The sequence below is a fragment of the Rhea pennata genome, chromosome 14 (genome assembly GCF_028389875.1).
Source record: "Rhea pennata isolate bPtePen1 chromosome 14, bPtePen1.pri, whole genome shotgun sequence".
NCBI classification, from domain to species: domain Eukaryota; kingdom Metazoa; phylum Chordata; class Aves; order Rheiformes; family Rheidae; genus Rhea; species Rhea pennata.
Window position 1 is genome coordinate 20,830,589 of NC_084676.1, and position 26,897 is coordinate 20,857,485.

Sequence of the window (26,897 nt, forward strand, 5' to 3'; positions counted from 1 at the left end):
CCCCAACGCTGCGGCGTCGCAGCCTCCCCCTGCGCTTCTGAAAAGTCCCAAAGAAGAACAGAACCGAAGCAAAGATGTTGGCTTGCTTCACGAGAGTAAAGAGGTTAGAGTCCACCCTTGGGTCTAGGAAAATAAACACGGTTTTGTTTTCCGTAGCACGTTCTTCACGTATACCGCAGTCCCGTTATCGCATGCGAGGATGGATCTGACTGAGTGAGTAAAGGCTGGGTGCAAATGACCTTGAACTGTAGCGGGTTTTGCTGCAATTCACCTCGGGGTGCAGATCTGCCCTGGGACTTTATTCTCCATCACTTTTATTTCCCGGCTCTCCTTCATGCACTCTCTCTCTTGCTCCATTTGTGACCCAGATGTTCGCACCCGGCTCTCCGGGGCCGGCGGTGCCTCAGCATTGCCACCTTCTGGACCTCCCGGGACACTGTGACATTGAACTTGGTCTTTGGCAGCGGGCAAATGGGACCCTGCGCGGGTGCAGCAGTGAGCGGCGGGGGGTTTCTTTGTGTTTTTTTTGGTGCAGCCCCCAGGGACGGCAGCATCTGGCAGCCCCGAGCCCAGCCTGAGCCGCGTGCTGGGCAGCGTTCGCTGGCCTTGCCAGAGGTGCTCGCTCTTCCCTGGTTCTGCTTTATTCCATGTGAAAATCGATTTGGAAGTGGGCATAGCCCTGCGCAGCACTGCCGCGTCCCTGCGCGCCTCGCCGCCCCCGCGCCAGGGAGCCCCCGCAAAGCGGCACCCGCGCGCGACGCCGGCACCTGCCCCGGGAGCAGGTGCATCAGTGCTTCCCTCGTGCAAATGCCCCGAAGGCAGGGAAGTTGCTGCAGGGAGGGGTTGGATCCATATGGTCTCTCCCAGGAAAACCCGGGCAGGTGATTGCTCGCGCTCGGATGGTTCACGTGCACCGGGAACGGGGCGGATGAGGCGAGCTCACCGGCAGAAAATGAGCAGCCGCTAACAACAGAAGCCGAACGCGGGACCCCTAAGCCGGACGGCCCTTTCCGACGCGGCCCGTGCAGGCCCTGCAAAGGGGGGGCGGCCCGGGCGGCCCTCGGCCGCGTGCGTCGCCCTGGGCAGGGCGACCGCGGGGCCCTTAAACGGGGCCGGCTTCCTCCTGCGGCTCCCGCAGCCTCGAGCGGATCCCCTCCGCGGGGAGGCGGCAGGGGCTGAGCCCCGCGGCGCCCCGCAGCTTAGGGCAGCAGCATCCCGCTCGCCGGCGCCCGCGATCTCCTTCCCCAGCCGCGCCGGGTTAGCAGCGCCCTTCCCGCCCCGCGGCACCCTGGCGCTGGGGCCGCTTCCGAATTTGCTTTAAATGGGGTTTCCAGCGCTGGCACTTGGGCTGGGGCAGCGTCGGCCCCGGCCCCGCTCTTTAGGGTGAAATGTTTTGCTGCAAACCGCTCGGGCCAGGCTGTCCTGCACGCCGAGAGGGAACGTCCTCCCGAAGGGGCAGCGCTCCCGCGGGATGGGACGGGACGGGACGGGACAGGTGCTGGCGCCGTGTGCTCCTAGGGAGCTCCTCCTGGGTGCGAGAGTGCCTGGCACGGCACGGCACGGCATGGCATGGCACGGCACAGCACGACATGGCACGGCGCGGCATGGCACAGTATGGTGTGGTGCGGCACAGCACGGCGCGGAGCGGTATGGCACGGCACGGCGTGGCGTGGCACGGCACGGCGCGGGCCACGCGGAGGCGGCTCCGCCTCGGCGCCCCGCAGGCTGGCTCGGGTGCCGACGGGCCTGGCTGCGCGAGCCGGGCCGGGCCGGGCCGTCCCAGCGGAGCGGCCTGCGGGGTGGCAGCCGCGGGCGCCGAACCGCGACGGGGCACCCGGGCGGGCGGGAGCTTCCCAGCGCTGCGGGAAGGTTGGAGGGGGCGAAGCCAACGCGACCTTCCAGTGTGAGCCTCCTTGTGCGACCCCCCCCCCCGTGCAAACCTCCCCCGTGCAACCCCCCCGTGCAAACCCCCCGTGCGACCCCCGCCGTGCAAACCCCCCGTGCAAACGCCCCCGTGCAAAACCCCCTGTGCAACCCCCACATGCGAACCCCCCCCATGCAAACCCCCCGTGCAACCCCCCCTGTGTGAACCCCCCTGTGTAACCCCCCCGTGCGAACCCCCCCGTGTGAACCCCCTGTGCGACCCTCCCCATGTGAACCCCCCTGTGCAAACCCCCCTCATGCAAACCCCCCTGTGTGAACCCCCCCATGCAACCCTCCCCTTGCGACCCTCCCCGTGCGACCCTCCCCGTGCGAACCCCTCTGTGCAACCCTCCCCGTGCGACCCTCTCCGTGCGAACCCCCCCATGCAAACCCCCCTGTGCAACCCCCCCATGCGAACCCCCCTGTGTAACCCCCCCGTGCGAACCCCCCCCATGCAACCCCCCATGCGAACCCCCCCCGTGTGAACCCCCCTGTGCGACCCTCCCCGTGCGACCCTTCCTGTGTGAACCCCCCTGTGCAAACCCCCCTCATGCAAACCTCCCCGTGCGAACCCCCCCATGTGAACCCCCCTGTGTGACCCTCCCCGTGCGAACCGCCCCCCATGCGAACCCCCCCCGTGCAAACCCCCCCGTCCTGCCCGTGCTGGGCGACGCCGAGCTCCAGCGCTGGGAGCGGGGTAAGCGCCGCGCTCGCCGGCCCCGCGGCTCCGGGCGCGTCCGGCGGCTCGTCCGCCCGCCGCCGCTGTGCCGCGTCCCGGCGGCAGGTCCAGCCGCTGTAAATCTAATTACGCGCCTGACCCCTCCGTCCTTCGGGACGTGGCCAGGCGTGCGCGGCGGCCGCGCCGGCCCGGCCGTGCTCCCCGTCGGAAGCGCTCTCGGAGCGCGCCCGCGGCGCCGCTTGCGAAGGACCTTCACGCGCAGCGACTTTCCTAAATCTGGGACGCCTGCTCCCGACCGCTCCCGACCTGGCGATGTTGAACCCCCCCGAGATACTCTGCTCGTGCGTTTGCTTTGGGGGGGGAAAGGACGTTACCCGCGCTGCGCAGGTTTTTGCAAGCGTTATTTCCTTCTTTCTTTTAACCGAAGTGTTTTAATTGGTACCTAGAATACGGATGTGCCTTCTTGGCCGGAAACTGCCGGCCCAGAGGGTGCCGGGAGGGTCCCCGCGGCGCTGCGGAAGGAGCAGCGTGCGCTTAAAACGTCCGGGCTCGTGGCCGGCGGCGGAGGCGGCCGCGGCCCAGCGCGCCGAGGGAGCCGGGAGCCGGCTCCAGCGCTGCGTCTGCAGGAGATCTGTTTGCTTTCGCCCTTCAGAAGGTTTTGTACGGAGGCGTTACAGGCGCTGCCCGGCGGCAGCGCGCCGAGCGGCTCGCCTCGTGGCACGGCGCTTTGACGTCCGCGGCGGGCGGCTGCGCGGCTGCGACGCTCCCGCCAGACGGGCGCGTCTGCGGTTTCCAGGGACTTATTGCACAAGAATAAAGGCAAAATAAAACCATCTTTTCGGATACGAAGCGGAGCGCTTCACAGCTGACCTGGAATTATTCTTTCAACAATTTAACCGCATTTATGTAGCTAAACGCCCTTTTCCCCCGCTTTGCCGTTGAATAAGGAAAGCCGAGCGCCGGCAGGCGGGAGCGCTCCGAACGGCGGTGCTTGTTAGAAGAAAGGTTTGGGCATCCGAGCTATAGCAAATCCCGGCTTTCCCGGCTTTCGTCCGCGTGGCCGGCTGCAGCGCGTCCCGCTGGGGGCCGGGCGCCGCAGCCTCAGAGTGAATTGGGCATTTTCACCGAAGCTTCGCCAATTAACTGTGGCACTACTGCACATCAGACTTTATTGTCGTGCCGCTATGCCGGTGTGTTTTATTTACAGCGTCGGCCCAGCGCGGGCGCTCCCCCGCGACCGAGCGCCTTCCCGGGCGCCGCGGAGGGAGCCTCGTCCCGCGGGGCCCTTTGGGGCGGTGTCGCCGAAAGGGCCGCGCTAAAAGCAAAGCTCGGGGCTTGCCGCGTGCCGGGAAGCGCCGCGGCGGCGTGCCCGGCGCCGCGCAGCTCTCGCCTCCCGCCCGGGCGCTCCGGCTGCCCGCGGCTGCTCGGGGGCACGCTGCAGAGCGGACAGCGGTACTTAATAAATAACACAATAACATGGGGCAGCGGGAAACGCAGCGATGCTAACGCTGTGAGGCAGGCAGGAGGCCGGGCCCTGCGGGCTCGGGCCGCCGCGCGCTCGGCCGGAGGCGGTAAGGCGCTGCGAAGCCGCCAGCCGGGCGTTCGGCGGGCGCGGGGGGCTCGGCCGCGCGGGCGCGGGGGGCTCTCCCGCGGCGCCCGCCCCGCGCCTACTCGGCGGGCAGCGGCAGGAAGAGGATGGCCTTCTGGCCGCCGTGCGTGCGCGGCCCCGCTTTGCTGCTCCCGTCCTTCTTCAGGCCGACGAACCAGCGCTTGTCGGCGTGCTTCTTGGAGACGTAGGTGTTGTAGTGGTTCTCCTCCAGGCGCTCGAGGAAGAGGCACTCGTCGCCGGGCAGCTGCTGCGGGGGGAAGAGCCCGGCGAGGGCGGTGAGAGGCGCCCGGCGCCCCTTCGCCGGGCGCCTCGATTCGAGGCGGGGCGCTGAGGGCCGTTACTCGATCAGCTATTTGCTCCCCCCTTCCCCCCCTCAAAATAAAGCCCGCGCCGCCCTCCTACTCACCGACCCGTACAAAAGGCCCTGGGCGTCCATGGCCAGGTACCGCCCCGACTTGGTGCTCTTGATGTACACCTCGCCCACGCTCGCCGCGCTCAGCTGCAGCCGAACTGGAAGCAAAAACAAAAATAAGAGGAAAATAAGAGAGAAAACCAGCAACAACAACGATGTTGTCGTGCTGGGCGCGTTAGCAGGTATTTTTACTCCGGAGCCCTGCAGGCGAGAGCCTGCGAGAGGCGGCACAGCACGTGAACGCGGCCCCGGCGCCCGCTCCGTCCGAGGAGCCCCCAGCCGCGTTTCAGGATCCACGGACGAAGCTTTTCCTCGCTTGCCGTCAAGGGGGGGCAGTCCGCCGCTCGGGGCGCCGGCGCGGGGCACTGCCGCGCAATTCTGGCTCTCGGGCACGCGCTTCTCGTGTGGTTTTGGCAAGACGCTTCAGGGGCCGCGTAGCAAAAAGCAATTTGAGACGCAGACCAGGGACGCAGCCGCCGGGGCCGGTTCCACTTGCAACCGGAGAAACAGAAGATATCTCCCGGGGGCATCGGCGAGGCGCGTCTCGCGTTGCTCCGGTTTGGCAGCAGCCGTGGCGCGAAGAGCCGGAGACGGACGCTAAAACGAGACCCGGAACGGCCAGCGGAGGTGGCCGTGGGGCCGCGGTGGCGTCGCCGGGGGCGCGGGCGCGCTCACGCTTCCTGCGGTCCCGTTTCCCCTGCCTGGACGGGCGCGCGGGCGGCGAGCCGCGGTTTTGCTCGGAAGGGGCTCGCAAAGTCGGCGCTACTGCCGACTGCCTCCAGCCGGCCGCCCCCCGCGCTCGTACCGCGCAGGTTTGTAACCGGCCACGGGGCGTCTGCGCCGCTGTCGCTGAGCGTGAAGGACGTCCTCGGTGCAAAGCCTGCCTTGCTCCGCTCTGCGCCTTAAATCCTCGTGCGGACCGGGAGAAGGACGGCATTGCCGCTGGCACGGCGGAAGCCCCTGGCCCTGGCACGTACCTGCTGCTGCGGCTCCGGGTCTTCGTTTCTGGCGCTCTGTGCTCCGCGCACGATGGGTAGGCAGCAAATCGCGCTGGCGACGGGGTGGGAGCGGGCGACACCTCCGCCAGCCTGCTGCGCCTCGGCCGGGCGCCGCGGGCCCGGGACGCAGCCGAGGGGAGCGGAAGCTGGGGAAACCGGGGAAACCGGGAGCCGGGAGAGGAGCTACGGTCCTGGCAGAGGGGCGAAGTGCTCCGGCCAGGCAGTGGGGGTCGAGGGGCGGCTGAGCATCCCTGCGGGACCCCTCGCGATTTCAAAGTCGTGCCCAGATGCTTCCCCCCATGAGTAACGGGACGAAGCGGAGAAAGCAAGGCCGGACGAAGGCGTGTTCGTGGGACCGAGCAGGGGGTTTGTCCGCGGCGGTCGGAGGCCTTCGGCGAGGCTTCCTCCCGCCTCGTGGTGGAAGCTGGGCCCGCGGCATCGCGGGGAAGGTGCTGGCCGAGGCCCGGACCGCGGGGGCCTGCAGCGAGCCGAGCTGTCCCACCCAGTCTGGCGGCTCTGTGCGGCCCGGGGAGCCAGCTGGAGGGAAAAGGTGGGATCCCGGGTGCGTGGGCGCGCCGTGGGGAGAGGCGCCCGCTCGCCGCCGCGGCCGTGCCCCGGCTATACTCGGCCGGCCGCCGCCTGCCCTCGGCCGTGTTTACTCGGCCTGAGCTCATCTTCCCCCGCGCGGGCGAGCGAACGGCCCTCGTGGCTCGGCTCTGAGCCGCCTCTCCTTCGACAACACCACCGCAAAGGAAGGTTAAGTTTGGCCGGGGAGAAAACCACACGTACGCCTGTGGTTTCAAGGGTAAAAGCACTCCTCTTACAAGCTGCGACGCACACCGGGCTGCTCCCAAGCCCTCCTCCTAAGGAGAGCGGGGCGCAGCAGGTGCCGGGAAACGCGCGGGCTGCGGCGTGCACGCAGCGCGGGAAGGGGCCGCGCCGGCGGTCGACAGAGCGCCTCCGAAGCGGGGCATCGCGGAGGCGAAGCCGTCTCCCTCCGCTCCCGGGACCCGGGGTTGCTTTACTCCTCTCGGGGGGGGGGGGGGGGAGGAGCGCTTGCGTTTGCCCCGCGCCAGGTCTTCTGCAGCACTTTGGAACGGCGGCGTCGAACACGGAGGGCGGAGAGCTGCAAAGCGGCGACAGGAGCAGTCGTAGGGGGTTCGCCGGCGTGTCCGGCAGCAGGCTGCCTCCAGCAACGCGCTGCCTCCGCGGGGGGGGAGCAGCGTGACACCAGGGCAGGCCGGGGGGTGGGAAGAGCCTTCTGCTGCTCATCCGTGCTCTACGCGGAGCCGTTAATGTCTGCTCTGAGCAGCGACACTTCGGTGCGCCGAAGGTCTGTCTGGCGCAGACCAGCCCGGAGCAAACTCCGAGTAGTCTGTGTTTGTCCCTGCAGTGGAGAACGGCAACGCGAACAGAGAGCTAAGAGTTCGGAAGAGGCGAGGAAAGAGGCCGTAGCACGGGTGGAAGCTGCAGGAGCACGTGCTCTGTGAGATTCGTAAGCAAAGAGTCATTTTGCTCAGACATGGAGCTGTTCAGAAGACCAAAGCCAGGTAAATGCAAAACAAGCTCTAATCACAAATTTTAAAAAATTAGGAAAAATAGTACAAAGGCATGATCAATCCCTGGCTGAATACGGCACAACACTCAAATCCCATGTGATCGGTGAAAGCATCGCGGCACCAGGGAGAACTGCAGAACATCCGCCTTTTCTTAGAAATATGAAGGTTGCTTTTTAAAAAAGAGGAGAAAATTAACAGAGAGAGGGGAAAGGCAGCTTCGTAGCGGTAACAAGCTTTGCTAAAGGACTGCAAACAATTTACAGCTGCAGATTCAGCCTTCAGGCAGGGCTTGCTCGCCCCGCAGCCGCAGCGTGGCCGTGGGAGCGCCGGAGGGAAGAGCGCTTCCCGGGAGCCGATCCCAGGCGAGGTGATCCCAGGGTGAAGCACCGCGCTTAGGGCGTGCTGGGGCCTTGCAGGACGTGGACGACTGTCCCCGGCAGCCCAGGGCTCTGCGGCCGCTGGCTCCTGGGAACCGGGGAGCCTTCCCCCGGGACCGGTCCCGCGGTGCAGCCTGGTTCCCGCGGAGCGCCCGCCACGGACCTGCTCCAGGCCAAAGCCGTGTTTCGGATCAAGGGTCCTGCAGCCCTCAAGGAGGCTTTTAAAGCTACTTTTGGAGAGGAAAGGTGCTGCTGGAAAGGCATGGGGCTGTGCGCACGGGCGGGGGGGGCAGGTGTCCCAGGAGGGGTGATCGGCCACACGCCGGAGCTCTGCTCATCCCCAGCACCTTTGCCCCAGCAGAAGCACGTGGAGCCTGTTGTAAGTGGTGCAGAGCTCAACAAGCCCTACTTGTCTTCAGAAAAAAACAGGAATGCTAAAGCGGCCGTGGGTTTAAACTGTAAATCACAAAGTTGCTTAGCTGTCTTTTGGCTGAGTCTTGCTACTACTAGACTTTTGCATCCCGCAGGAATTTATCTTGCTACTTAAGGGGAAAGAGAACCACCCGAAGACCAGAGTACGCTGTGTGCAAAACGCAGGGATGAAACGTGTCCTGCACGCACAGGCCCTCCTCCCACACCGGCAGATGCTGTCATGCACGGAGAGGCACAGCTGTAGCGCGCTGCTGGGAAAGGTTATTTCTGCACGGAAAGGTTATATTTCTGCAGGGAAAGGTTATTTTTGCAGGGAAAGGTTTTTTCGGCACAATCCCAGCATTGTGCAGAGCCTTCGAAGCGGGAGGAAGCGCGAGGACGCCGCACAGCTGCGTGCAGCGCGTGGGACGCGCGGCCCCGGCTAAGCCTCTTCCCCCGGGGCCGGCTGGGGCGTGCGCTGGCCAGGCTGCAATTAGCGCTCGGCGCTGCTCCGCCGCGACCTGCCTGGCTGCCCGGGGTTGCTTTAACGACCGGTTTCATATTTAATGCACCTGCAGGCGAGAACCGGCGTGCATACCGGCTCCCTCCGGGATCTGCCTCCCTGCTCCGAGCTCGCCGGTGCCGCACCCTGCTCGGGAGAGACGAGGGGCTGGCGCAGAGCGGGCGGCCCCTCGCCACCCCCTTCCCGGGCGGAAAGCCAGCCGGCGGGCAGGGCGCTGCCCGGCGCGCGCAGCCGCGACCCGAGCCCGGCGCGCTTACTGTGCTGGTCGCCGCGGTCCCTGGTGCCGTCCACCTGGCCGTCGGGGCGCAGCCGCAGGAAGTGGCCGCCGTTGCTGCAGTACAGCAGCTTGGGCTTCTTGTAGTTCCCCGGGGGCAGGTCGAACTTTTCGGTCAGGGCGGCGAAGGTGGTGATCTCCCCCTCGGCCATGGCGGCGGCAGGGCTTGCAGGCTGCGAGAGAGCGGGCAGCTCAGGGCGGTTCGCGCGCCCGCCGGGCAGCGGCGCCCGGCCGCGCGCTCATTGGTTGCAGTCCGGCTGCGGAGACTTTTAATTTTATCGAATTAAAATCCTGTTTTCTTTCTGCTCTCTACTGACGCACAGGCTAAAATTATACACCCCCCCCCCAAAAAAAAAAAAATAAAAAAAGCTTGCAAACCACCCAGGGCCGGTGGAAAGCCGCAGGAGGCAGGACGCTCAGGGCAATGCCTCCCTGCCCGTAACGACCTTGAGGCACGGCTTGCGCACGCACTGCACGCCAGGTAGCAAACGTTACTTCATAGCTTGGCATCTGCCCGGACAAGGCGGGTACACATTTCACAGCAAAATGTAGATATTGTGGGAGATAGCAAGGGGGAGAGGAGCTTTCACCACCTGGGCACTGGTTTGACTGTAATTCGGGTTACTGTTAAGCAGGAGATTGACCCAAACACTGCGCAATAGCGTATGAAATAAGGCATTGCTGCCTCTAGCTTATAGCATGCCTGTGCACCCTTGCAAGACTCAGCAAAAATGGTCACAGTCGAAAGCCGCATCTTTGGCTGCTGTCTTTCGTATACCACGTTCCTTAGTACTTATAGAGAAGCAGGATTATGAGTAGAAAAAGACAGGGCATAATGCATATCTAGATATGGGAAATGACTTTAAATGTCATTTCCCCCCCTAGTTATATTATGGGAAATAACATACATTAATTGTTTATGCATCTTTATATCCTTTATGCATTATAAAACCCATCTTTTTGGCATTAGGGTGGAGCTCGTACTATTGTGTGGGTGTTGGCACCCAGGAGAGTGACCTGGGAGGTGCTAAGGACTGCAACCCTGCCCCGCACCTGCTTTCACGGCCGCCTCCGCGCTTGCCGGGGGCGGCGCGGCCGGCATCCTGGCGGGCATCCGGCCGCGGGCTGCGCGAGTCCAGCTGCGAAACCTGCCTCAGCGGGAGCGCCCGGCGGCTCGGACGGGCTCTTTCCCAGAGCTCTGCTCTGGTGCGTTGCCCAGACTTGCTCTCCTGTCGAGGAGCCACGGTCCCCTCGGAGCGCTGGGGCCGTTCGTGCCGCCGCCTGCCCGGCTTTCCTGAGCAAACCCCTCCGCATCCTCCGGCGGGGCATGCAAAGCTTTGGGGCATCACGTTGGTTACCGAACGAAAGCTTTTCTGAAACGTTGATCAGAGCGTGCAAGGTGCTCCAAAACCTGCCGGGCTGGTGGCTGCGGGAGCGGAACAAGCCCCCGAGCCGAGAGCTCGGAAAACGTCGGCACAGCCGAAGGCAGCTGCAGCCGGGTGCCTCAGCTATTTGCTTGAATGTCTGGACATTCGAGAGCATCCGTGGATAGCTGTAACAGAACAGCTATGTTGGAAATTTGGGGATTGTTTCTTCATTTTCATGTTTTTCCTTTAAGTTTTTTTTTTTTTTTTTTTTTTTGCCTATTTTTAGCAGGCGTTCAGGGCTCGCCAGCTGCCTTGGACTCTGGAGGAGAAGCCGAATGAACACTGTTTTCCACTCGCTTTGTCTCTCTTTGCTAAACACAGTTGCTTTTCCCATATTTTTATGGCAAGAACGAGTTAGGTTTTGTGGGAGCGAAAAAGCAAGAGTGAGAGAACCTGAACCAAGGACAACATAAAAAGCCTTATTTTTTTTGAGCAGAAGTCCAACAAAATGATTAGGTAGCTCAAAGGGGAAGAGAAAGCTCCCCGCAGGGTGCCGGGCCGCGAGCGTCGCGGGGCAGCGGCTCTCGGTGTTCGGGAGCTCCCCTCTCCTCCCGCCCCGCGCAACGCTCTTGTTCGCTTTGGGGCTTTTCCTGTGCCACGTTGTTTAGGTAACTTCCCGGTTTGGTGACTCTCTTTCAGATGGGCTGGATTCACCGTTAAATCCGGATCAGCTGCCTGCTGAGTAAACGCACCCGGCCCGTGCGCGGGGTTTACGGGTTCAAGGCAGGAGCCGCTTGGGAAGAGCCTCCCGCGACGCAGGAGTCTGCGGCGGAAAGTGGCCGAAGACCGTCGCCGTGCCGATGAGCTGCCCGGGGCGAGGACGCGGCGGGCGGCCGGGCCGGGCGGCCGGTGCCCTCGGCTCCGGGCCGGGCCCCGGCAGCGCCACGCTGCCGCCCTCCGCCGCCGCCTCCCCCCGGGCTCCAGCCCCGGCACCCCCATCCTGCCTGCGGGGCCGCCAAGGGAGCCCAAATTCGCTTCCTAAACTAAAGACCCGGCAAGCTGAACCAAGATCGTCGGCTGTACCCAAATCCTATCAAACCGGAGGACCCGCAAGCTGCCGAAGGCGGCCGGGAGCGACGAGCCGAGGCGCGCGCGGGCGGCGCGCTGCGGGCAATGGAAAACACGGGGGGCCCTTGCCGGTTCCCATTTTAAAACCAGCACAGGCTTTGCTGGGCACAAAGTCCCGTTCGCTCCTTTGCGCGCTCCACAGAGACGGCGCGGAGGAGGCTTCGGCGGCGCGGGGGCTGCTACGGTCCGCGAGGGCTTGGCGCGCCTGCGTTGCGGGTTCGCGTGCGGACGGGCTGTCAGCGGCTCTGCGCCGGCAGCGCCCGGGGGCCCCGTCGCAGCCCGCTGCGAGAGCGGCCCGGTGTCCGCTCCCCGGCCCTCCTTGCGCTCTGCACGGCGCCGCCGAGCCGAGCCCGGTTGCTTCGCTAGGTGCAAAATGCCTGGCCGCTGCCCGCAAGAGACCGGCTCGCACGCGGCCCCGCCGCCAGCCACGGCTCGCAGCAAGGCCCAAGAACCTGAAAACGGCCCTTGGCCCCAGGCACGGCCCGTGAGAAAGGGCTGGGGAGAAACACGCTGGATAGCGTGCGCCGAGCGCAGCTTCCGCACCGGGCTGGGCGCGCTGGTGCAAGTAACTGCAGCTAGTAACAGCTGTCTTCTAGCTCATCACCCAAAGAGCAGGCAGCAAGCTCCAAAAAAGAGACACAGCTATTGCAGGGTTTTCCTCAAGGTTTCGTCAGAGCTCTCGTGATGAGGCCAGCACCTCCCGAACTAGCCCCTACCGAGTTCAGCGGAAGCGCTGCAGTTGGTTTCGCCGTCGAAAGGGCTCTTCTCTCCCTTGCAACAGGAACGCTGCAGGAGCCAGCGCACGTAACCCCGCTGCGGTCAGGCTCGCTCCCCTTCCCCGCTTCTGCCTGCAGGCGACCGGGTGGCACAGTCACTTCCCAGGGAGTTTTGATGCTACCTACGAGACTGGAAAGCTGTTACAACAGGTGAAATATTTCAAAAGTGTTTAGGCTCTGGCTCTCTGCCACGCGCTGTGTGTCCCGATGATTCCTCAAGTGCTCCGCGCTTCCCCCAAGTTACGGCTTTGGGGAATTGCAGCGGTGAGGAAGAGACCTGAGAACTGTCTGAGCATGCAGAGCAGAAATCTCTTGGATAAACAGGAATTTTATGCATTATAAAGTTTAAAAATCCGTTGTTGGGACAGATTTCCTCACCTAGGAAAGAAGGATCAGGCTGGATGCAGGAAGGACTAGGGAGCAGCCAGGCGTTTCCCAACGCCCTGGTTGCCTTATGCATTGCACCAAGGTGACGGTGCAGTTGGCAGCTGTCATCATCAGCCTACGGGGGTGTCGCGTGTGTCTGTCTGTCTGTCTGTCTGTAATCCGCGTCCAGGCCACGTGCCGCCTCTGCGGCACCTCTGCATGTCAGTGCTAGCAGACCCGCCAAGGATCTGCTTGCTTTTGGCCCTGAATATTCTTGTGAAAATCAGGTCTGGTATTGCAGCCCAGGCAGCTGGACAAGTCTCTTTTTTTTCTGTTTGCTTGGAGAATAAAAACCTTTCCCAGGTGGGTTGCTCTCTTGGGGCTGCGTGTCCCGGGAGAGGCCGTCTCTGGAGCCGGGGACACCCGGCTGGTAACACTGCTCGCTCCGGGACAGGTTCCCCTCCGCAGGAGCCGGCCGGGCTCGCCTTACTCGGCTTATTGCCGGCTCGGGCTCCTGCTGCTGCTGCCGGAGACCTTTGCTCCTGGCTCAATCCCCTTAACTCTGCTCGCGGTGGATTTACCGCGTGTCCTCAGTGCTGGGAAAGGTCTGCCGAGCTCCAGGGAAGGGCGCGAACCTGCACGGGGCGGGCAAAGTCTGCAGCTGGGCTTCGCAGCGGGGCCGGCGCCGGCACTGCCTGGGACTGCAGCCTCTTAGGGCAGCTAATGCACGACGAGGGCGAGCACACGGCAAGTACGTAACAGGTCACTTTGTGCATGTCGGCGCAAAGCGCTGGGGTCTTTCTAACCAGGGTTTATGGTAAGCTACTGATTTTTATCTCTAGCAATAGGATTAGCTGCTTAATGAAACATTCCTCAGTCAGGTTATGCCCTTTGTAAGTGCAATTTGTGGTGCAAAGTGCGACCAAACCTGCAGGAATTAATTTAACTAATGCCTATAGTCACCATCGCCTTCCCTCTGCCAGGAGCTGAAAAGTCGTTCCAGTTAAATCGCGTGAGATTTCCTTAGGTGGAACAGAAAGGAGGGTGAATAGAAAACTTCAGCGACTTACTGAGTGCTTATCCCTGGCGGCAAGGTGACCGGGTGCCTGGCCGGGAAAAGGACAAAGTGACTCCTCCTGTGGCAGGAGTTTACCAGGTCCCTTTTCTCATCGTCCCCTAAAGGCAGCATTTGAAAATCCGCGGCCGCGCCGGGGCAGGGTGCCCGGGGGCAGAGGGCGGACCGCAGGGCGGTGGCGGCTCTCGCCCGCGGGGGCCGCGCCGGCCCGCGCGCCCCGGGCTGCAGCGGCGGCTCCCGGCGCAGGCCAGGTGCCGGGGCCCTGCGGATGGAAAGAACACCCTGGACAGGGAGTCGGAAAAGCTGCTTTGCCGCTGGGGATGTAGTGGAAGATATATTGCCTTGAAGCATGTGTGTGTGTGGGGGGGGAGGTGACCTTTGGGCTCCGGAGCACGGGATGACGGAATTGCTGGATTAGGGCAAGGAGCCTGCGGGTGGGTGGCTGCCGCTCCCCTCCCCACTCCCCTGGCGCCCTCCCTTCCCGGCAAGAGAACGGTTCTTTTTAAGGCAATAATTTGCAGCACGTACTGACAAAGACGAGTCTGTGCAGACGCTGGCAGCGTGCTCGGCACCGGGCAGCTCCGGCCCGTCGCGGCGCCTGGGGGGCAGGCCCAAGCGAGGGGGTGCGGGTTCGGGTCCAGGCTTTTCCCCGGGGGCATTTCCTCCCTTCGCTCTGTCCGGCTCCGGGGCGCGCGGGCACGGGGGACGCAAGCGCGCGCCCGCTCGCAGGCGGCTCTGCCGGCGGAGCCGGGCCGAGGGCACAGCCCGCAGCCCAGCCCAGGGCCCCGCGCGCCCCGGGGCCGGACCGCGTCCGCCCCGGCAGCGCCTCCGGCCCGCTGCGCCCCACCGAAAGCCCGCGGTCGGCGTCGCCGGGAGCCGTCGGCAGGCGTATCGCCGTTCGGGCGCCGAGCTGCCCCCAGCGCGGGCGCAGCCGCGGGCGTCCCCAACAGAAACCCCTCGGTTTTGGGCTCGCCCTAAGCTCAGCACTGATCTACTGCCCTGAAAACGCACAGGGAGTTAATTATGCTCGCTCTGAAATATCTGCCTCGGGAGTCCTGCCCCGTCCTGCTCGGTCCGAGGAGAAACCGGCCGGAGGGTCCCTGCGGCAGCCCCGCGGCTCCGCGGCGGGCCGCGAACGCGGTGCCAGCAGCTGCGGGTGCCGAGCCGCCTTCCCCCGCGCCGCCCCAGGGCAGGGCTCGAGCTGTGCTTCCCATGCACGCTCTTGCTCAACACCAGTCCGACACAAGCCTGCGTTACTGGTGGTTGTTTTCTGGAAAATCCTCCGATAAATAATCGCTTTCCTAGCCGCGCGGGGCGGCACCGCAGCGCACGGAGCGTCCCGGGAGCGTTTCCGCGCGAGCTCCCGTTCCCCTCTCGCAGCAGGGCAAGCTGGAAGCCGCCTCTCGACAAAAGCAGTGAGAGGGTCAGCAAAAACCCCAAGCAGGTAACGGGGTCACTGGCTCCGGGAGTAAAGTAGCGGGGGGAGCCGGCGCCTCCGCATGCTGGTGCCTCGGGAGCAGGGGGCTCAGGGCAGGGCGCTGTGCTTGCTGCCGGCGCATGGGACGACTGCAACCCCCTGCCGCCCTTTACGGCCACGGGCTCGCTAAGGCTCTAATCGACACCTTAGCTAAGAAGCGAGGACCTTGAAAATTAAGCATCTTTCGTGTAGTTTTGCATTTGCGTTTCCCAGCCAAGATAAGATGCAGCCTGATAAATCCCTGCTGCGAGCGAGGAGGCTCTCGCGCCCAGGCCGGGGCGCCCCGGCAGAGGCGGGCGCGCGGAGCCGAGCTCGCCGAGCGGAGCAGCCGCCGCGTCCCGCTCCGAGAGGGCCCTGCGCCGGTGCCGGGGCGCGGCGAACCGGCAGCCGATGCTGCCCTGAGCCCGCTCCTGCTCCGACGCGGCGGCGTGGCGAGGTGCACGGCCGTCCGGCCCGCCTCCGTGCCCTTCCCGGCGAAGCTTGCCCCCGCCGCCGTGGCCCGGCCCGGCAGCAGCAGCTTAGCTTGCACCGGTCCTGCGACCTTGCAAATGGGGTGCAAAACCCCAAAGGGAGCCAAACGGACCAGAAGGAAAGCGGCGAGTCGTGCCCGAGCCGCGTGGCCAGCTGCTGCGGCCAAACCACGAGTCCTGGGGCGAAGGCGCCGCCGCCGCTGCGGGGAGCGAGCCCAGAGGGGCCAAACGCGGAGCCGGCGCAGAGGCTGAGCCGCCCCGGCGCCGTCCCCCCCGGCCCGGGGAGGCCTCGTCGCGCTGCTCCCGAGCCCCGCTCCGCCGGCAGGCATCGCCCGCCGCAGCTGCTGCGCCGCGGTGCCCCCGGCCCCGCGTGCCGCCAGGACCCCCGCCGGCCCTCTCCTCCCCGTCGGCAGACAGAGTCGCAAGGCGACAGCCTTCAAACAAGAGACGCGGATGTTGGAAACATGGCAAAACCGTAGCCGCTGTTACTGAGAACCGCCGTGTCAGGCGTTTTGACCGCCTGCCGCGCCGGGGAGCCGAGGGAGGAGCTCGGCGCTGGCTCAGGCCCCGCGGGGGCTGCGCAGAGGGGCCGCGGCACTGCAGTGGCCCCCGCCGCTCCCGCGGAGCTGGTTTCCAAAACTTGCGCTGCGGAGAGACCTCCGTGGTGAGTTGGCAGAACAGCCCCGCGCAGCCAGGCCTTGGGCTCCGCGCGCCGCTCAAGCGCCCGAGGGCCCCGCTGCGCCTGCAGCTCGCCGCGCGATTACCCCCCGGCGGCGTTTAGGAAACCCAGGGGCAGGGCTGCCGCCGCCGCCGCTCCTGCGGACGCCGTCCGGGCTCCTGCCGCAGCCGCCGGCGGCTCCCCCGCGGCGGTCCGGGCGCAGCTTGCCCTCCGGCTCTGCCGGCGCCGCGGAGCCGCCGGAGCGCCGGTCCCGCGGGGCCGCCCGCGAGGAGCTTCGCCGGCCGCGGCCAGAGCCACGGCAGAATCTGGGCTCGGGGAAGACGGTCCCGGTCCGGTGCCTGAACGGAGCGAGCGGGGCACGTCTGGGAGCATTTCGCCAGGCGCTGCACGGCTCCGGGCTCATCACTGCTCTCCTGCTCCCCAAATACCCACCTTTGTTATCCAGGAAAGAAAAGAACAGCTCCTTTATAACTGCTTAGGATATTTTTTCACTTTTTTTTTTTTTTTTTTTTTTAATCTTTGACTTGGCTTCGAAAGAGCAAGCATGGTTCAGAAGGTGCTTTGGGTCCGCTCCCGCACTGCAGCAGCTGCAGGACGGAGGAGCCCGGCGCCCGGCGCCCCTACGTCTCGAGCTGCTACCTGGGCTGGCCCAAAGACGCCAGATGTAAGAGGAAACGCTGCCAGCTCCAGCTCTGCTGCCCGGGAGGGACGGGCGCCGGCGAGCCCCGGGGCCCCCTCCTGAGCGCGCAGGCTTGCACGTGTGTTTTAGCAAAACAAGGAGAAGAGAGAGGAGCTGCTGCGCTCGGGAGAGAGCCGAGGCCCGGCCGTGGGAGGAGGCCGGGGCCAGGGCAGCGCGGCAGGGAAAGCCTGTCCCCGGGGCCCGGGTGGAGCCGCCAAGGAGAGTTGATCCAGAGGCCCGGCCGAGCTGCAGGGCGGCCAAGCGACCCGTGCCGCGCGGTGCCGTGCACGCCCCGCCGGCGCTGGCCAGGTGCGGGAGAGCGCGGGGCCCGGCGCAGAGCTTTCCTGCAGCGCTCCGATGGGATCCCCCAAGGTGACGGGGCTCCGGGACGTCCCCCGATCCCTTTCCCCTCGCTTCCCATCTCATCCCTTTGCTGCTGTTATTCCACACTTTTACCTCCCTTCTCCTCTCCTCGGAAAGCAGCGTTGCCTCGGCAGCGCCGCGCACGGCCCCGGCCCGGCGGCGGGTCCCAGCTCCCCCAAGGCCGTGGGCTCCGGGCCCTCCGGCCACAGGCAGCCCAGCAGCAGCGGTGACAGCTGGCCGGCTGCGCTGACCGCCAGCACAGCCCGAGCTTGCAAAATCCTACATGAGCTGAAGGTGATGGAGATTTTTTGCAGTAGTGCTCAGGCTTCTGGCTAGAGCAGGTTTAAGAACTTTTTTTTTTTTTTTTTCTTAAGGAAACATTTTTTTTCCATTAGAAATGAACCATTTTATAGCAATATGTCCTTTAAACAAATTTCCAATTTGGAAAAAAGTTCCAAAATGGTCCAAACTATATTTTGCATTTTAAAATGTTTTGTGTATTCTGATCCCAGTTCAGTCTTTTGCCAAAAGCGTTACGTTAATCTGCTAACTGATTGATACGAAACATCCATTCCCTGCACCCTCCTTTTCCCCCTGGATGCAGCAGTCCAGAGACATTTGCAAGGTTTGGGGGCTTTGGCCAAGCCAGGTGGGGAAATATTTCCGACATCCTGTAGCTGTCTTTGGAGGAAAGCGCTCCCGGCTTTCCGCGGGCCCTGCAGGCAGGGAGGCTGCGTCCCCCCCGCGCGCTGCGGGAGCGCGAGGCGCCGCGGGGAAGGATGCTCCGCGCCGCGCTGCCGCGGGACGCCGCGCGGGCGCCCGCAGCGTGCAGCCCCTCCGGGACGCCGCCGGGCCGGGATCGCAGCGTCTCCCCCCGAATAGCGCCTTCCCCGGCTCCCCCCGCCCCGCGCGCTGCAGCCGGCGCGCCGGCCGCGACTCACCCGCCGCAGGGTCCTCCGGGAGCTGCCCCCGGCGGGGCTGAGCTGGCGATCGATCGTGCGGAGGGGAGAAAGGAGCTCGCCGCCGCGGGGGAGCCCGGCGGGAGGAGCGTCCGCGGGCTTCTCCTCCCTTAGCGCTGCGGAGCCTGGAAGCAACGGGAGAAAGTCACCTGCCGGCGGCGGGCAGCGCGCGGCGCCCGCACAGCGCGCCCGGCGCGTCCCGCAGGGCAGGCGGCCGAGCTGCGCGGACCGCTGGCCTCGGCCCAGCCGCCTCCTGTTTATGTTGAGCCGCCCATTGCCAGGGAAACGGGACTGCCGTGAGGCAGCAGCGGGGGGGGGGGAGCTGGAGGAAAAGCAGTGCTGCTTACGCTGTCTTTTTTCGCTCCCACCTCTGCGGTCCGTGCCCTTCTGTGCAACCACCGGCTATTGCGGTGCCCTCGTGGGCAAAGCGACAGCCCCCAACCGCTGGCACGCGCCGGCTCACCTGGCCGCGCGCTGAAACGCTGAGCGGGGGATGTGGGCGAGCCCCGAGCGTGCAGGAGGCAGGGTGCCCAGAGTAATGCCGAGTGCGCAGCATGTGGGACGCCCACGGCAGTGCCAAGCACACGGGATGTGCACAAACCCTGAGCGTGCAGGATGCAGGGTGCCCAGAGTAATGCCGAGCACGTGGGATGCGGGTGAACCCCAAGTGCTTGGGATGTGGGATGCCCAGAGCAATGCTGCGGATGCAGGATGCCCAGACAGATGCCGAGCACGTGGGATGCTGAAACCGGTCACTGCTGCCTTTACAGCCCCGCAGCCCCTCCAAGCAGGCAGAGTTTGGCCTCAAATCCGAAGCAGCGTGGAGCGTGCCGTAAGCCTGACGAGACGCGGCTCCGTACCCCGAAGGAGCGCGCCTCCCGCGAGGAGCCCGGCTCCGTCTGGTCGTAGCGCCAGGGCCCTCGGAGCAGCTCGTCTCGGCGAGGAAGCAGGAGCGCGCGCGAGCTGCAAGCCCTGCTGCAGAGAGGACGGGCTGCGAGCTGACAGTCCGAGCTGGCTGCAGCGTCCGCGAACAAGGAGCCGCGGGTACGGCTCGCGCTGTACGGCTCGCGCGGCCTCCCCCGCGCTTCGCCGGGGGCTTGACCGGTGCCGTCTCAGGCTTGCTGCAAAAACCTTCCTGCTGCCAGCTGACACGGAGCCCGCGTATTTGGCGAGCCAGGCCTGACGGAAAGGACACTGAGGTCAGCACTTCTGTTAAAAACATATTCCAATTAACTGCAACTAACAGTTAGCCCCGGGTTTGGATTGCTCTTAACGCGTGCGACACAGCGCGGGTTGTCTCCAGGCCTCCCTGGCATCTTGGTAATGGATTTTTTAGTTCGAACAAGGCTGCGCAATACTTCCTCCTGCCATTTCAGCCAGAAATGGAAGTTGGAGCGGGGTGAAGCCAACATTTTGGAATCTCGAGAAAGGCTGGATTTGAATTTGGCTTAATTCCCCCTGGATGAATGGGACTGGGATTATCAGGATGTTGGATTTTAGGAAATGCTGCTCCATTTCCTTATGTGAGGGAACTGAAGTCCTTTTTGCTGGTCTGCGGGCCCATCTCACCGTGCGCGAGCTGCCGCGCCGCGCTGCGCCGAGCCGAGCCGAGCCGAGCCAGCGCGACCCCCAGCTCTCCGCGCTCCGGCCGACGCGGGACGCCCCTTCCCCCGGGGCTCGAGCCCTCTCCTCATTTTATCTCACGCTCTTGCGATGCCCCATGATGGCGATGGCGTTTTGGCGACGTGGCTGAGACCTGGCACCGTTGGTCTGCAGGCGTTTGGCCAGATTTAGCATTTGGGGCTCGCTCGCCCTGCTAAAAGGCAGCTGCTGCTGGTGCGAGCAGCCAGCCCCGCAGGAGCGGGGAGCGAAGGGGTACGCGCCAGCGCGGCCCTCTGGGGCGCCGGGCAGCACGTCCCGGCGTCAAGAAGGGCTTTGGGCGAAGTCCCGCTGCTCGCAGCGCCGCGCGGGCGCCAGGCCCTCGCGCTGCCCTCTCGGCGCGGAGGGGCGAAGCGGGCTGGTGGGGTTCGGGGATTTGCGTGCAGCTTTGCTTCCCTCTGCCCTCCTCGCCGCCTGGCACCCGCGTTGCAGCAGACGCCTGCGGCGTTGCCCGTCCGCGCGCCGGCTGCTGCTCCGGCCGCAGGGATAACCCTCCGCCCCCGCCGTGGCCTCGGCCGCGCCAGCGCGCCCCGAAAACCAAGCACCGTCCTTGGGGTTGCTCGGGAGCACAGTAAGCGACAGAACGGTGCCCCGTTCTGCCTGGCAGGCACGCGCCGCCGAGCCTGCGCATGCTGCAGCGCGGAGCCGCGAGCCGTTCGCCCGCTGCCCCGACGCTCCTCTGCCGCCAGCCGGGAACCAGCGCCCGAGGCGCTGCGCGCAAGGCTTTCTGCAAGCCTGTTGTTTAAAACGGGACCGCGGGATCCCGCAGGTCCTTGGGCTTGGTTTCGGTGTTCCCCTCGGAGCGGCGATGCTGACATGGCCGAGCAAGCGTAACGCAGTCCAGGCCAGCCTGGACGGGGCGCTGAAATGGAAAATCCCCCTTCCCTCCCTTCTGCTGCAGTTTTCTGCTCCAGAGCTTGACGAGAGGAAAACAAAACGCTAACTGCTCCCGCGGCGCTGCGCAGCCGGTCGAGCCCGTAAGCCTGGCTGGGAGCTGGGGCACCGCAAAACCCAGGGCAAGCGTGCAGGCAGGAGGCGAGCGGCCGCGCGCGGGCCCCTGGGCGCCCGGCACAGCCCGTGCTCCTGTGCTCGCGCCCGCGCAGGAGGGGGCCCGCGGGAAGACGGCGTCCTCGGAGCCAGGCGGGCGCGCGGCGGCTCCCGGGCAGGGCTCGGCGTCCGCGGGGCGCTGCCCGGGGCTGCGGGGCGTCGCGCCGCGCCGCACCCCCGGCGGCCAGGGGAGCAGGGATAAGCACTCGCCTTGCTATTTTTTGTCCTCTCACGTGATCCTGGTTTTGGACTGCTATTTCGGGCTGGACTCCAGCCCAGGTGAAAGAGCAGGACTCAGTTGTGCCCACCTCCGGCCCTGCCGGGCTGCCTGCCCCCGGGGCAGAAGCTGCTGCGGGTTTTGGGGAGGGGTGCATGGCCCCGCGGAGCCTTCTGCGGTGCCGGTGCCCTGCGCCGCCCTCGTCTGCGTGCCCACGGCACCGCCAGGCCTTCCCCTGCCCCACTTCTGCCCAGAAGCGGCCTGGCAGGAAAAACAAAACGGGGGGAGGTTGCAACACGGCCGGCGCTGGCACCTGCAGCCGCGGGCGCAGCCGTGCTGCTGCTGTGCCGGTGCCGCCGGGCGATGCGCTGCCTGTGCCGGGGGCTCTGCGCGGGGCTGCGTGGGGCGCAGCTCTCCGCCGCGACGGCGGCGCGGAGGCGGCGCAGGCGGTGGTGGCCTGGGGCTCGCGCCCGTCGAGCAGGCTCTCGCGGCTCTCGCCGGCACGGGCGGTTTTCCCAGCCCGCGCAGGGCCAGGCGGGCGCGCCGTCGGGGGCAGGCCGGGCGGCCGGGCGGGCGGCGCGCTGCAGCGTGCGCCGGGCGAGCGGCGCGGCCTGCGGGGCCGGAGGCGTGCGGAGGCGCAGGCTGGCTTGCGGAGCAAGGGCTCTCCCGGGCGCGAGCTCGGTAAGTGAAAAACCACCGCCCCAGATGAGGCATCGCGCCCGTGTCCGGGCGGTCCCATCATCTTTAGCTGAGAGGTGAGGTTTTGCTTTCCTGCTCCCCATGAAGCGGCTCCCTTAGCGGTAAGGAATCCCGCGAGGGGTGCGGCGCGGGTCTAGCGGGCGGCGGGACGGCGCTGTACGACGCTGCCGGGGGTCTGCCCGGCCCCTGCGCACAGTCTAGCTGGGTCGCGGCCGCAGCGGTGGGCGACGAGCGCCCCTGTTAGAGCTGCTGCTGAACGCGGCCGGGGGGCGGGGGGGGGCCCCGACCGCGCGGAGCGCCCGTGCGAGCGGAACCGAGCGCGGGAGCAGCCCGGGCTCAGGCCGGGAGAGGAGAAGCCGGGCGGGGGGCGAGCGGCGGGGGGGCCCCGCCGAGCGCGGCCCGAAGCCGGGCAGCCCCCCCCCGGCTCCCCCCCGCCGCTGAAGCGCGGCTGCCGCGGCGCTGCGCCAGGGGGCGCGCAGGGGCCGCGCGGCGGGGGGGGGAGGGGGGGCGCAGCTGGGCGTGCGCAGAGCAGGGGGCACAGCTGGGCACAGCTGGGTGTGCGCAGAGCAGGGGGCACAGCTGGGTGTGCACAGAGCAGGGGGCACAGCTGGGCACAGCTGGGTGTGCGGAGCAGGGGGTGGCAGGACACAGCTGGGTGTGCACAGAGCAGGGAGCACAGCTGGGTGCAGCTGGGTGTGCGCTGAGCAGGGGGCACAGCTGGGCACAGCTGGGTGTGCAGAGCAGGGGGTGCAGCTGGGCACAGCTGGGTGTGCGCAGAGTGGGGGCGCAGCTGGGTGTGCACAGAGCATGGGGTGGCAGGACACAGCTGGGTGTGCGCAGAGCAGGGGGTGGCAGGACACAGCTGGGTGTGTGCAGAGCAGGGGGCACAGCTGGGCACAGCTGGGCGTGCGCAGAGTGGGGGCGCAGCTGGGTGTGCACAGAGCAGGGGGCACAGCTGGGCACAGCTGGGTGTGCACAGAGCAGGGGGCACAGCTGGGTGTGCATGGAGCAGGGGGTGGCAGGACACAGCTGGGTGTGCACAGAGCAGGGAGCACAGCTGGGTGCAGCTGGGTGTGCGCTGAGCAGGGGGCACAGCTGGGCACAGCTGGGTGTGCGCAGAGCAGGGGGTGCAGCTGGGCACAGCTGGGTGTGCGCAGAGTGGGGGCGCAGCTGGGTGTGCGCAGAGTGGGGGCACAGCTGGACACAGCTGGGTGCACACAGTGCGGGGGTGCAGCTGGATGTAGCTGGGCACGCACAGTAATTTGGAAACTGCCAGCTGTCCGGCGAGCAGCGACGTGCCGCAGCGATTTCGGCTGCTCTGGGGTGGCTGCTTGCTCCCATTTTCTCCCTTCCCGACTTGCGGGTGGCGGGTCAGCCCTCTGCTCCCTAAGGTTACGGCCAGGGTGATTAGGAAGGAATTGAAGATAGACAGGAAGGCTGTTTCTCATTAAGATCATCTCATTCACCCCGATGTCTGTCAGAAACAGTTGTTCTGCAAACCAGACACAGAGCAAAGTAACTTTGTCTTTTCTGTGGACTTGCACATTGCTCTCGGTCCCGGCTTTTTCACCAGATCACTCCAGTCTTTTTCGGTCGCTGTTTCCCAGGGCAGCGTGCCCCCTCCTGAAGAATGGCTTCTCGCCTTTGTTTCCTAGTAGATGACCTTACATATTAAAACGAATCTTGTTTACTTGCACTCAGCACTGCTTTAGAGTCAAGAGCTGATTCCCAGCGGACCCCTCTGGAGATACACTAACCAAATGGTGAATCTTCTATTACAGTTTTATTTGGGGAACATCAGACAGTTTCTTATTCATTTAATATGAACCATGTTGCATTTGTTCCAAATCAAATTCCTAAGAGAAGCTTGTTTCTTCAAAAGTACTGCTGTTATCAAATACTTAATTAAAATTTATCTAAAAATACATCAAGGTAGCTTGACAGAGTCTCTTCTTCATAGTCCCCTGCTGATGGCATCCTTCCTTCAGTTCATGGTTAAAGTCCAATATCAACCGCTTCCTCAGTTTCCCAAGACCGACACCGGGCCGAGAGGCCTGTTGTTACCCAGGGCTCCCCATCAGCACATCCGCTTTCTGCTCAGCGCCTGGAATTTTCCCAGTATTCCAAGACTTACTGAAAATTAACATTTAAAGTCCAGGAGGCTCCTCTGGATTCAGGTTACCTGCATGTTGCTCTTTTTCTGTTTCTGACTGTAGCGGCCGCTGGCATCGCTGTCGGTGAGCGCAGCGCAGGAAGCGTTTCGTCTCGCTTGTTCTTACCCCCACTTCAGCGGGTCACCGTTTCCCAGAGCTCGCTGTGTTTATAAAACTCACGGAAGGTAATCACGCTCGTCAGCATCGCCTTCCTGTTTCCTCCGAGAGTCGCGTGCGGCTTTTGTAGTTTTCTAGCTGCCTTCCCTTCCCCAAAAGCCAAGCCCAGGAGACTTTCCTCCCACCGGGGCCGTTGCGGTTCTCGTTAGCCTGCGCGGCGCGGCGAAGGCTCCCGGGCGGCCGGTCCCTGCGGCGTACCTGCTCCGTGGCGGTCTGGAGGGCCTCGCGACTGCGAGGGCAGCCACACTCGGTGCCTCTAGGAAGGAACGGTACCAGAAGGGCAGCAACACGCCTGCTGAGAGTGGTGGACCGGGTGAGCGGGGCGGCGGCGGAGGGAGGAAGCTCGTTACAAGCTCGCAGCGGCTCACCGCAGCGCTCGGCTTCGGGAACTCGGCGTTCAGGGCACTCTTCTCCTGACGTCTTTGCCGGCGTCTGGCTGTTTCTCCCGCCGCCTGCCATCGCCTCCCCGGCCGATGGGCGCAGGCTGCCGCGGGCTCCTCCTGCCTGGCGAGGGCTGCCCGGGCGGCAGCTGCCCGCCGAGCCGCGCAGGCGGCGGAGCGCGGGCGGCCCGGTGCTCGGCGCCCGCGGGCGGCCCGCGAGCTCGCAGGCTGCGCTGCCGGGCAGCGGGGGCCGCGGACGGGACCTGCCGCCTCGGACGCTCGCGGCGCCCTCGGCCACGCGGCCGCGGAGAAGTAAAACTGGAAGTCACGACACGCGTGAGGAACTAACCAGCTCCCACAAGAAGCGGGGAAAACATTTTTTTTTAACTAAATTATTTTCAACAGCCTATGTCCAGAAAGCAGCAAAATTAGGAGTCGCTGTGAAGCAGAGCCTGAGTAATCTGACAAGAAGTGTACATTCACGAGGTCTTCTGGTGTTGCCAAACGCATTCAACCCCCCCCCCCCCCATATTTCAGACGGACTCTCCGAGCAGCTCGGTACAGCCCGGCGGTGACCCAGGGCCGCGCAACACGCACAGCCCTGCTCTGCTCCCACCGCCGGGCGCCCCGGGTTCGGCGCTTCGCTTTAAATCCTGGTGATGTCAAACACCCTCCTCAAGCCCCTCTCTTCTGAGGACCAAAAAACGCATTGGTTACCAACGTAGTCTTTCCCCGATGTGCTAAATCACTTTGCATCTCCGCTTGCAAATGAAGAAATAAGTGCAGAGAAGGGACTTTTCCCCGCGCTGCAAAACAGTGGTGCGTCGAGCGCTTCACCCCGCGGCGCGCAGGAAGTCGTACGACATCCAGTAACAGCGCTCGGCCCGCAGGAAACCCAGCCCTGCGCCGCGGGGCGTCTAGGTAAAGAGTAACGCAAACGAGAGCTAAGCGAGACTGAGGTGGAAACGTTCGGTGACCCGGGTCGGCTCCGGCGGAGGCTAGGACAGTTCACTGGGGCGTGTTGTGGCACTGTAATCACAAAACGTGACACTTGCAAGCCCAGACTGGATCAATGTATTTGCACGGGGAAGAATTCCTGAATAATTAGAAAATATTCCGTATTCATTCTGCTGCTGTACTTCCTCCACGTCAAACTGTCGAAAGATGAGTATGATTTTGAAATCATCTTGAAAACCACTGGGTTTGTTCTTTTGAAGTTTTGAGGCTTTCATTTTTATTATGTAAAGAAAGGCACAGGAAATCCTCATAACTAATAAAGGCGTAATGAGCAAAACAATTAAATATACAAAAATGAAAACAATGGGAAAGGACAGTGGAACAATGGTAAATCCTACCTAACAGACAGTATCGTAAAAAGTATAGTTCAATCAATCCAACCCAGCAGGAAACAAGTATTTAAGTGCACAAGAAATAGCACGTTTCTATGTTAAGGGAGGCCCATTTCGGAGTGTATCTCGCGAGCCAAGTGAACCAACAGGCGTGCAGCCTGCTGGCACAGACCCCCGCGCTCGCCCACACTGCCTCACTCGAAGTGGAAGGCAAAGGAACCACACACGAGAGGAGCGAAATCAGGCTTTGGCCTGATTAACACAGAGCTGTGGTCGGTCTTCAGGGTTGTGAAGGCAACGGGGGCTCCGCGGGCGGCGCAGGGGCAGAGCTGGAGCGAGCCGAGCCCGAGCTCCCGGCCGCCCCTGGGCAGGAGGCTGCGGCAGGACGCTCTGCGTCTGGTGTTAGATTGCAAATGAGGCGCTCACAAGCCACTTAATATTTTTAACAGTAAAGGAAACTGCTTCCAGTCATCGGTGGCTTATCTGCGGCTTCAAGGACACGTTCTCGGTAAACACTGCCGTGAAGGTAAAAACACGGTGCAATGAATAAAGTTTTCTGCTGAGCGGTAAGATGGTAGAGCTGCTTTCTGTACCCGTTCCCTGAGAGCTAAACTTGCTGAGATGTACACGTGCATGAGGACGTTTCATGGAATGACCTTGACGGGACAAAATACGTGCTTGTAGAAAACCAGCGCTGACGAGGCTGATTCTGTTCTCGCGGCTTTGCAGCTGCCTGCGTGGCGCGCAGCCTCGCTTCCCCGTGGTTCTTCGGGAAGCACAGTGCAGCCGCTCTGCAGATTTGTAAGTGCACGCAGGCGTCCCAGCTTGGCGGTACGTACGAACGGGTTAGGTGGGCCGCCGCGGCTCGGCCGGGCTTCGGGGTGAGGCAAGCGCAGAGCTCGCGTTCGTGGCGTGGGGGCGTGGGACGCCCCACGCGCGCCCGCCGCAGCAGCGACCCGCGGGAGACGGCACGACGGGCACGTGTGGGCAAGCAAACCACCCCTGGTTCCCCAGCTCCGGGAACACTACGTGCGAAATAACTCCCAAGGCACGTACAATGAACACAAGTGTAAGACTGCTCCTCTCTGTGTCTCGGGTATTATCACTAACGT

At 64.4% G+C, this 26,897-nt stretch overlaps 1 protein-coding gene across 1 annotated transcript; it reads right to left on the bottom strand.

Moving 5' to 3' along the window:
• Positions 1-4,269: 4,269 nt before the first annotated feature.
• Positions 4,270-18,198, bottom strand: FGF1 (fibroblast growth factor 1). The gene is made up of 4 exons (XM_062587735.1): positions 18,087-18,198; positions 8,749-8,938; positions 4,618-4,721; positions 4,270-4,458 (listed from the first exon to the last, which is right to left on the bottom strand). The coding sequence occupies exons 2-4, from the start codon at positions 8,915-8,917 to the stop codon at positions 4,270-4,272; spliced, it is 462 nt and encodes a 153-aa protein (XP_062443719.1). The 5' UTR covers positions 8,918-8,938; positions 18,087-18,198.
• Positions 18,199-26,897: the final 8,699 nt, after the last annotated feature.